The sequence below is a fragment of the Elaeis guineensis genome, chromosome 5, assembly GCF_000442705.2.
Source record: "Elaeis guineensis isolate ETL-2024a chromosome 5, EG11, whole genome shotgun sequence".
Lineage (NCBI taxonomy): Eukaryota > Viridiplantae > Streptophyta > Magnoliopsida > Arecales > Arecaceae > Elaeis > Elaeis guineensis.
Window position 1 is genome coordinate 110681728 of NC_025997.2, and position 10844 is coordinate 110692571.

A 10844-nucleotide genomic window follows, 5' to 3' on the forward strand; every position below is an offset into this window, starting at 1 on the left:
TCGAACCGGAGGGCATACTCGGTGACCACCCCATCCGAATTCGTGAGCAGGAGCCCGACCCCGCTTTCCTGAGCGTTTGAGGCTCCGTCGATGTGGAGTACCCAGGTGGAGATCGGGTTTGGCTCAGAGACCGCATCTCGTCCTGGGTCTTCAGCTCCCGACCCTTGGTCGGTTGTCGGGCATTCGGCGATGAAGTCGGCCAAGACCTGAGCTTTCAGGGCAGGCCTTGGTCGGTACTGAATGTCGAACTCGCTAAGCTTCATCGCCCACTTCGCGAGTCGTCCAGATGTGTCGGGTCGGCACAGTATCGCCCTCAGGGGCTGGTCGGTGAGCACCACTATGGCATGGGCCTGGAAGTATGGATGGAGTCGTTGCGCGGAGACGGTCAGGGCGAAAATCATCTTTTCCATCTCCGAATACCTTGCTTCGGCACCGTGGAGCACCTTGCTGGTGTAGTAGATAGGCTGATGGGTTCGGCACTCATTTTCTCGGACGAGCACCGAACTGATCGCCTCAGAAGATGTGGCCAAATAGAGATACAGGGTTTCCCCGACCTGCGGCTTTACGAGCAGCGGTGGGGAAGCCAAGTACCTCTTCAGGTCTTCGAAGGCCTGTTGGCACTCATCCGACCAAGAAAACCCATTTGCGTAACGCAAAGTTTTGAAGAACGGGAGGCACCTTTCAGCTGATCGAGAAATGAATCGGCTAAGAGCGACAATTTTTTTGTTCAGCTGTTGGACCTCCTTCTTGGTGTTCGGATGATGCATATCGAGGATTGCCTTTATCTTCTCAGGATTGGCCTCAATCCCTCTCTGAGAAACGAGGAATCCGAGGAACTTCCCTGAGGTCACCCCAAAAGCACACTTGGTCGGGTTGAGCTTCATTCGGTGTCGTCGAAGGGTGCGGAAGGTCTCCTCGAGATCCTGAACATGGTCCAGGATCTGCATGCTTTTCACCAGCATGTCATCCACGTACACCTCCATGTTGCGCCCGATCTGGTCTTTGAAGACCTTATTGACGAGTCGCTGGTAGGTGGCGCCGGCGTTCTTCAGTCCGAAGGGCATCACCCGATAACAGTAGAGGCCCTTGGGAGTCACGAACGCGGTGTGCTCCTCATCTTCCGGTGCCATCCGGATCTGGTTGTATCCGGCGAAGGCATCCATGAAGCTGAGCAGTCAAAATCCGGACGTCGCATCCACCAGCTGGTCGATCTTGGGAAGCGAGAAGCTATCTTTTGGGCAGACTCGGTTGAGGTCGGTGTAGTCGATGCAGATCCTCCACTTCCCGTTGGCTTTTTTGACCATGACGACGTTGGCGAGCCAATCGGGATACGTGGATTCTCGGATGAAGCCCGCTTCGAGTAGCTTGTCCACTTCTTCGTCGATGGCCCTCTGCCTTTCTGGAGCGAAGGACCTTTTCTTCTGCCTCACCGGTTTCATCGTCGGGTCGATGTTGAGTCGGTGGGTTATTGTTTCTGGGGGGATGCCCGACATATATGCTGCCGACCAAGCAAATATGTCAGCATTGGCCGTCAGCAGCTCCGTCAGTCGGCGTCGTTCGGTGTCGGGCAATTGAGACCCGACCCAAACTTTTCTGTCGGGATTTTCTCCTATCGGGATCGCCTCGAGCTGCTCGGCCGGCGAACCTCGTTCTTCCTCCTCCCGTTGGTCCAGCTTGTCGATTGTCAGAGAACCCCTCGACTCGTCGCTTTGAGCGGAGATTTGGAAGCATCGTCGGGCGAGCTGTTGATCTCCGCGCATCTCCCCGATTCCATTTTTGGTCGAAAACCGAACAAGGAGATGGTACGTCGAGACGACCGCCTTGAGGGCGTTCAATCCGGGTCGTCCAAGTATGGCGTTGTAAGCCGAAGGGACTTGGACGACCGCGAAAGTTAGTGGACCGTGCTTTGCCGTGGTTCGGTGCCGACCGTCACGGGCAGAGTAATTTCTCCCTCTGTCGTGACAGCGTCTCCGGCAAAGCCGATCAGGGGCACGGAGACCCTCTTAAGTCGGTCAGTTGACAGTTGCATTTGGGAGAAGGTCGAGTAAAACAAAACATTCGTTGAACTTCCATTATCAACAAAAATTCATTTTACATCATAATTGGCTATTGTTGCCGACACAACAACAGCGTCATCGTGGGGAGTTTGGATGCCCCGAACGTCGTCCTTCGTAAAGGTGATTACGTCGTCCGGGCGCAGTTTTTTCATCGGCTCCCCTCCCGCAGACGTTCTCGGGCCCAGCCGCTTGGAGATCATGTTGATGACTCCGACCGTCGGCTGATTGTTCGCCGCTTCTTCAGTCGGCTGGGGTCGTCGATCGGCAACTGGTTGGGTCGGCGGACCCTTCCAAAATTTGCCGAGATACCTCCGGCGGATGAGAGCTTCGATCTCATCCTTCAGCTGAATGCACCGCTCGATGTCATGGCCGTGGCTTCGGTGAAATCGGCAGTACTTCCGACGGTCGAGGCCTTTTGCCTTCAGAGGCGGAGGCCGTCGCAGGTATTCTTCCCCCTCGATCTCCATCAGGATCTGAGCACGGGGAGCGGAGAGAGGAGTGTAGGAGTCATACCTGGGGCGTGCCGGCCTCGGAGTCTGTTGCCGGGGTGATTTTTGGATCCGTCGGGGTGGCGAGACCCGACTATCGATCGGGGGCCTGCTGGGTTCGGCGGACTCCCGACCTTTCCTCCGCTTCTCTTTCGGGCCTCTGGGCTCGACCAAGCGTCGGTCGGACGCTCCTTCGTCCGCGCGCATATACTTGTATGCGCGCTCCAGTAGCTCGGCATATGTCCGGGGGAGGGTCTTGTCCAGAGAATAGGTGAATCGGGATGCCCTCAGGCCCCGCTTCATGGCCGAGACAGCCATGCCTTCGTTGAGGTCCCGGACCTCAAGCGTGGCCGCGTTGAATCGCACCACGAAGTATCGGAGCGTCTCATTTTCCCCTTGCTTGAGGGAGAAAAGGCTGTCCGACGTTCGCGGCGGCTTTCGGCTGGTGCTGAAATGGGCCACGAACGAGTGCTCGAGCTGTCCGAAGGAGTGGATACTTTCCGATCGGAGACCGGAGTACCAGGCCCTGGCAGTCTTGCGGAGCGTAGCGGGGAAGCCGATGCAAAAAAGAGCATCGGTTGCCCCTTGAATCGTCATGAGAGCTTTATAGCTCTCGAGGTGGTCGACTGGGTCGGTGGAGCCGTCGTATGGCTCTACGTGCGGCATTTTGAACCGACTGGGAATCGGCTCGTCGAGGACCAGTCGGGAGAGAGGTTGGGCGGTCTGGAAGTCGACGTCGTTCGAAGACTTCTGGCCATCCATCTGCAACTGGGCGAGTCGGCGGTCGATCTCCTCGAACCGGCGCTCGTAGTCGTCCGCTCGTCGATGCTGGGAGACCCCGGGAGTGGAGTCTCCGGAAGATTCTGAGAGGGAGGCCGACGGTGTGCGCGGTCGTTTCTCCTTCCTTGCCCGTTCCAACGAGGAAGGAGAGGGCCGCTGGGACCGTCGGTCGTCGCGCCATGGTCGTCCCTCCTCTTCTTCGTGGGAGCGCTGTTGGGGGCGCTCGCATGGAGGCGACGGGGATCGACGCGATCGTCGGCGGCTGCTGCTGGAGGGCATCGGACGGGCCGCCGGTTGCTGCTGGAGGCTTTTGACTGCGTCCGTCAGTACGGTCATCTGCCATACGATGGCCGCAATCTGCGCCTCCGTGGTCACTGCAGGGCGCGGAGAGCTGGGCTCCGCCGCCGGTGGTGGCAGGGAGGCCTCTTCCCGGCGGGAAGAGCGCCTTGCCGATCCAGTGATTCTCGATCGTTGAGCTCTTGTCTTTGTCATGCTGCCCCCTACCTGGCGCGCCAATCTGTTGCGGCCAATCGCCTCATCGTCCGATTGCCGGGGAGCGTGCACCTGCAAAAACGAGAAGTCCGCACTGACCGGAGGCGGCTCCGACGGGGACCCTCCGACGGTCAAGTCAGAGAGGTGACTGGGCAACAGTGAAATGAAGACAGAGAGCTCGATCGAGAGGGAGAGAGGGGGAGAGAGGAGCGAGCCTGTGGTTTCGAAGTCGAGAAGTGGGAGCGATGGAGCGGATCCCTTGCACTGTTGCCTTCCCCGGTTTATATAGTGGAGCGCGGTATGGCGCCGTCATTAATGGCACAGACAAGTGAGGAACTGTCAACTCACTGTAGACTGTCAGAGTCGCCGTGAAAGTATCATATCGCCGTGTGGCTGTCAAATCACCAGAGTTGACAATGCCCTCGGCGGGACAATGCCCCTAGATAGCCGTGCCGCATGTCGCTGTCAGAGCTGACAAGGTCTGGCGGCTGTACGGCGATTGGAGGAGCCGACCGACCCTAAGTCGGTGGCCAGCTGAGTGGCGTCGGACCCCTCCGATGGTCGGGGAGTCTTACATGAGTCGGCAATCAGACCTCTGGGCTCAGTCGGTCGGAAAAGGTGCGTCCGACATATCCTCAGTCGGTCGTGAGCCGATAATTAGCCGGTGATGGCATCCGTCAGTCGGTCGCTCCGACCGCCAATCGGTCGGTCCGGCCGTCGGTCGGTCGGGCCGTCAATCGGTCGAGCCGTCAGTCGGTCGGTCGGGCCTTCCGGCAGTCGGTCGGTCCTTCCGGCAGTCGGTCGGTCGGTCGGTGGGTATCCCCCAATAATGCTTATTTCATAAAATTTTCAGATGTGTTCATCTTGACCTTGGGAGAGCTAACAAGCAATCATTGTGACTGAAGATGTAATTGTACGAATGTGTAAGCATATATGCAGCATTTTTTTTGTTGCTTGAAGAGGACAGCAAAATGTTAATTTAGAAGAAGAAGAAGAAGAAGAAGAAGGTGGAGGAAAAGGAGGGTAACGCACCCACCCAACAACGAATATATTGAAACAAAACTAGAGTTGCAAGATTAACGGAGAGAGAAACAAAAAGGAACTGAAAATTCCTAGAAGAATGCAGAGGCAAAGTAAAAGAAAAGCTAAGTATATATGTTAAATGTTAATTTATAATTGTTTATCTCTGTTGCTGTTTTCTTCGCACCTCTTCCACAGTTCTGCTTTTCAACTACGCCACTCTCTTTGACAAATTTTTAACTGTTCCACTTGCTGCTTGTTTTGTTGCTTCTACTGTGCCATGATCTCGTAAGATCGTCAACCCTAGACAGTAGCACAATAAATAATCTGTTATTATGAATTATTAGATTTGGTGGACGGTTTTTGTGATAAATTTGATTTGATATATTTAACAGTGAATATGATGCATATGACAGAATGTTTGTTTTTTAAACAAATTACTAGCCCCAAATTAGCCAGGACTCGATGCTTTATATATGCAATGGCCCGCAACAAAAAATTCCTAGATCCATGAGAAATTTTATGGCAAGGGCTGCAAATAGGCTGGACCACACTCCTGCCCAAGTGTAGCCCAAAATTGTTTCTGATTTTTGGCCCAGCTTAAATCTGAAAATTTGGAAAAATCTAAGTGCAGCCCAGATCTAACAAGAACCCAGCCGGACGAGCCGGATTTGTGAAGGGGACTGCGATCATTGAATCACAAATGGCTTTCTCATTGATAATTCAGAATTCTTATCATTTAAGATGTCTTGAATTGAATCCAACTATTGTATCTTCAGAAGATTTTACAAAAGCTTGAAAATACTAATATTCAACATTTATGAGCCTAAAGATTTAAAGAAAGATGATAAAGGGTTTGAAACTTGTCCAAGCATGAATTTGGATTAGACCTCAAGTGGGCCTCTTGTCAGGCGACTGATATTTCCAAAAAAATAAATAGGCCTTATATTTAAATTCAAGCCTGATTTAAATTTTTTAGAGAAATTCTTTGTACACCGGGTGATACAGAACACACGTAGTACCATAGTGATTGGCTCATGCACAGGGCCGGAGTATGGCATGCGAAAAAAAAAAAAAATCTTTCTATCCCATATACGAGCCAATCACGGTTCTGCAGCGTCCGCGGCACAAAGAATTTCTCAAATTTTTATAGCTTAGCTCATGGTCCGTCCCAATATTGGCCCGGCCCAATGGGCTTTGAGTGCAAGCCCATTTTCAACCCTAAATATGGCTTATATAAAGTTAAAAAATATTTTTTTAAGAGAAATAATGTATATATGAGTTTTGTAATTTGAGTCCATTCATGAGCTAATTTTGGATTGGTCCAAAGAAACAAATGTGGCAGAGGGAGCAACTTTCCAGCAAATTGCTTAACCGGACATGAAAAAAAGGAGGTGGTACAACTTTGTGTGTGAAGTATCCAAACTTAGACATAACTTACACACCTTAAAATTTTATCTTCCAAGAAATATATCAGATTTAATTTTTTAATGATTGAGGAATGTGATGGAAGACTTTGTCAAGTCACTCAAAACCAAAGATTAGAAAGAGTAGAAGGAAACAAAAGGATGAGAAAAGAATATGGTGCTTCACAGAATATGCCTTAAAGGTATCGTCTTATAAAATAAGCAGAACATCCTAGTAGAGCAACGAAATGGATCCTATGCCTCAACAAATTAAAAAATAAAAAATAAAAAATAAAAAGTGAAATGTTAGAACAATGGCCAAGCAAAAAGGTATCCCAGTGTTAGGAAAAGCACAAAGTCTTCTTTTTTTTTTTTCTTTTTTCTTTTTACAAAAGCACAAAGTTGGTCCAAGGAAAGTGCACCCTTTTGCTAGGCTTGGCTTCGGTGGATGGATAAAGATGAGGTCGCCCTCCTGAGGCCCACCCGAAATTCCCTACGTACAGGTTGTGCGGCTAAAATGAAGCCCATCTTTATAGAACCGGGGCTCCCTCGAATCCATCCACGTTTTGAGCTCTTATCCATATCATCAGCTTCTTTTGACCCTACCCGTTATTGTATACCCTCCCATATAAAGCCCCCACCACCACCTCCACCAACTTATTGCTAAACACAACACAATGGCACCCACCAACATCTCCCCCTCCTCCTCCTCCACCTCTGACAAAGAATTGGAAGGCATCAATATCTTCGACATGGGGTCTCTAAGGTCTCATCTCCCCCAAAAGTAAGAGCTCAATATCCAATCTCATGCATTCTAGTTTCATATATATCTTCAGTAGAAAATAAAAATAATATATTCTTTCTATGTCCTTTTGATGCAAATTTCTGAAAAAAAAAAAATGGTTGCATCAAAAACACAAAAATGATATTATCTCTTCATCAGCATCTTTACATCCTCTAATCATACCTAAATCATGTATGGAGTTTGAAAAAAGAGATTTTGCTATAATGAATTTTATTTTGAGCAAAAAGAGGAAGAAGATGATGGTGAATATTTGAAATTTAAGTAGGTTATTGAAGAATAAGAGCAATCAAAAGACTGCACCATCGAAAATACTGACAAAATCAATCTCAGAACATAAAACATCTCATCCAATTTTTCATTGCAGCATTTACTAGCTTCATATTTTTGCCACTACTTTAGCATTAGAATTTATATAACACATCAGTTTGATGCTCAGTTTGCCATTAAATTGCACTTGGCTCATGTTTGCTCTGTCATTGTTTTGCAGGAGGAAAGGATTGTCGAACTATTTCTCAGGCAAATCGAGGTCTTTCACATGCCTTGCTGATGCAAAGTGCGTCAATGATCTTAAGAAGGAAGAGATACCAGAGGCAAAGAGGAGGAAGTATTTGGACCGAAGGGAGGCCATCTGCCATTCTCCTCTCTCCTGTAGGACAGAGACAAGTAGTGGCTCCTATAGCAGGTCTTGTGTGGGAGTCTAATGTTTGAAGACTATATTTCTTTTCGCATTTGTACAGAAATCAAAATTGTTTTCTTTTCTCTTTGCTACAAATTAAGGGAGCGATAGTCTTGCTCATCATTCACGGCTTTTTAATTATACAATGTATAAGATGATTAGTCTCTTATTATGCAAATATTCTTGATATGTGTTCCTTAAATATGGAGCTAGAGTTGTCACCTTACCTTGCTGGATCACAGAAATGTGTTTAATAGATGTTGGAGCTCCTGCTAGCCAGTATGTTTGTGAGACACAGTATTGCCGTAGTTTTATACTGCCATTGTTTTTCCTTTTTTCAAAGAAAATCCATCAGTTCCATAGATACATTACTTTTTTTCCCTACTTTGAGAAATCTTAGTGACATTATGTTTAAAAAAATTCTTATAAATTGGTCCGAGATGTCCCGGGATATCCATTGTCATTTTTTTTGCCCCTTTTCGAATCTTTCAGTTCACACTATTGTTTATAATTAGTTATTTGAAGATGTTTATACCCATAACCTGTAGAACCTCAACACTTGCACCTCTTCATGCCAGCATCATTTTGCCAGTCTCCTGCCTTCTAAGATCTACTCGTATATTGGTTTTAGTCGTAGACTAGGCTAGATTATATATTTGTATATGTAGAAACTTGCACTTAGTAATATGATTGAAAATCAGAATACATCCATGGTTAGCAAAACAAACATTAATTGACGAGATTTTGAACATTTTTAGTTATTAATAATTGAACCCACTTCGCACTTTGGAAATATTGAATATGATTACCTATTTGTTTATAAATATTGATTGGTGGCAGACCAATTGTTATATATTGGATTCATCTTCTTGTAATACCATCAGTAGGTGCCAACTAATTCAATTGGAAAAGTCATTTGATGCTGGTAGTAATTTAGTTTGAAATCCTGCTCTCACTTTAATTTCGGCAAGTCTTCCTCCCATAACAGTTCTTAAAAAAATATATCATTGTTAAATTGATAGCTCCTTTATGTTTCTATACTCTCCTGTTAATATCTTTTTAATTCTATCCAAGAGAAGGAATTTTAGACTCCAATCTGCTCTAATCGGATACTCAACAAGGGAAGGGAGAAAGGTCTATTTAAACCTAGATGAGCGGTTTTCCAACTGTTGGTGCAACATTTAGCCATCCAGAGATTATTGCCTATTTGTCTTAGATAATCTTGTAATATCTTAGATCACCAACCAGTGATTGAATTTTGTCTCAGCTTAATGGAGTTTCTTAGTGGTCTTTCCAGTTGGTAAGATCATGAATTGCCAATCATGCTGAAGCAAAATCCAACCCATCAATCATGAAACAGAGACATTCAAAAAGAGCATGTACTTACCTGATTCAGTTCAAAAAATGCAGATCCAGGAATAGTGTAGCTAGTGTCTTATTTGTCAAGCCTACAGGTTCTCATAACTGCTAAAGCTTGCCTCAAAAAAATAACTGCTAAAGCATAACCAAAAATAAATGCTTGTGTTTGGTGAACCAAACCATCTTTAGAAAGTAATATGTATCTATTCCAATCATTACTTAATCATTAAGCTACGGGCATACAAACATGTTTGCTGATAACGAAAAACTTTTCAAACAGAAACCTGTCTGATTGATCCTCTAAAACCATGCAAACGGGCAAGTACAAATATGATCAGCAGGCAGGGAGTTGTAGTTAGGAATCCAAAGATTAATGGGCATCCATCACTGGCATTTTTCTTTGATAGCAATGTAGTGCAAGCATTGCAAGTGAACAAAAAACATGGATATTGGGCAGGCTGAACCAGACGCCACTATGCGTTGGCAAACACCAACCCGTTAGTTCTGCCAACGTATAACACATTGTCATTAAGCAAGCTTCAAAGTCCCACTCTTATTTACACGCATCCTATCAACCGAGAAGCAATAATATCAAAAGAATGCCTTTCGAAGTCAGTATCTTAAAATTTGAAGCGCCTATATTACATCTCATATCATAAAATTTTTGAAGACTCCATTTCTGCTAGGCTGTCAGGCTAGCTCGTTGTTTGATTTGTTTAAAATATTCGAATCATTTTCGAGTCGTATTCGACTCGCTCATTAAACTGTAGAACCAAATACACATAAAATTTTTAAAATCAATACCTTAATGATCCAAACTAGAATAAATCTTTGTTCGACCGTATTCGGATCAATAAAAGCTCAATAAAATAAATAAATATATTATATATTTTATATATATTTATATACATATTATACTAATATATTTATTTTTTTATGATTTATTAGTATATTTTTTTAGTATATATAATGTATATTGTATATTATGATATTATACACATAAGCCTCAATAATCACTGTCGGATCATTGATCCAGCGACTGAAGAAGGCCTTATTTTTCACCTGGGATCAATGATCCGACGATGGTGATCAATTAATCAATTAATCCTAACCTATGTATACTCTCTTGCACTCAAACCCTAACCCTCAAACAGCCTCATTTCATTTCATTTCATCCTTCGATCTCTCTGCCTCTCTTTGCGGTGGAAGGTGCAGAGGACCTCCAATCACTCGATCTGAATCTTTGTGAGTACGATCCGACTATCCTCCCGCACAACGCGCATGAACCAACTCCGCCATCCATCCCGTCCCACCAGCCACGATAGCAGAAACTTCACCTCTGCCCTCCACTACCGTGGCCTCCTCCTCCCCCTCCCCCACGACCACGCCTCCAATCTTCGATCATCCTCCTCCGACATCCGCCCCCTGATCTCTTTGATCCCAATCCCGCCGTTGTCGCAACTCTCAGAGCCGAAATTTTCGATGCAGAGGCGGAGGTTGCCGTGGTCAAGGTCATGGAGACCGTAAGCATCGAGGTCAATCCGATGCGATGGCTTCCCTGCAGGACCAATAACGGAGAACTCGACGATGTTCGACGGCTTGAAGATGTCTCCAACGAGGAGGCGTAAGCCGTCTACATCAAGGGAGGAGATATTCCGACAACAGTAGAAAAGATTCCAATGTTCCATGGAATGATCAAAAAAGCCCAACAAGATATGAACAATCGTCTTGCACAAAATCAACATGATTTCTTTTTTTTTT

The 10844-nt window shown here is 46.2% G+C and overlaps 1 protein-coding gene and 1 pseudogene across 1 annotated transcript; one reads left to right on the plus strand and one right to left on the minus strand.

The window, feature by feature from the left end:
- Positions 1–6870: 6870 nt before the first annotated feature.
- On the plus strand, positions 6871–7926 carry LOC105034087 (protein OXIDATIVE STRESS 3 LIKE 4). The gene is made up of 2 exons (XM_010909114.4): positions 6871–7027; positions 7536–7926. The coding sequence occupies exons 1-2, from the start codon at positions 6921–6923 to the stop codon at positions 7747–7749; spliced, it is 321 nt and encodes a 106-aa protein (XP_010907416.1). The 5' UTR covers positions 6871–6920; the 3' UTR covers positions 7750–7926.
- A 2106-nt stretch (positions 7927–10032) lies between these two features.
- On the minus strand, positions 10033–10830 carry LOC114913867 (uncharacterized; annotated as a pseudogene).
- Between the last annotated feature and the right edge of the window lie 14 nt (positions 10831–10844).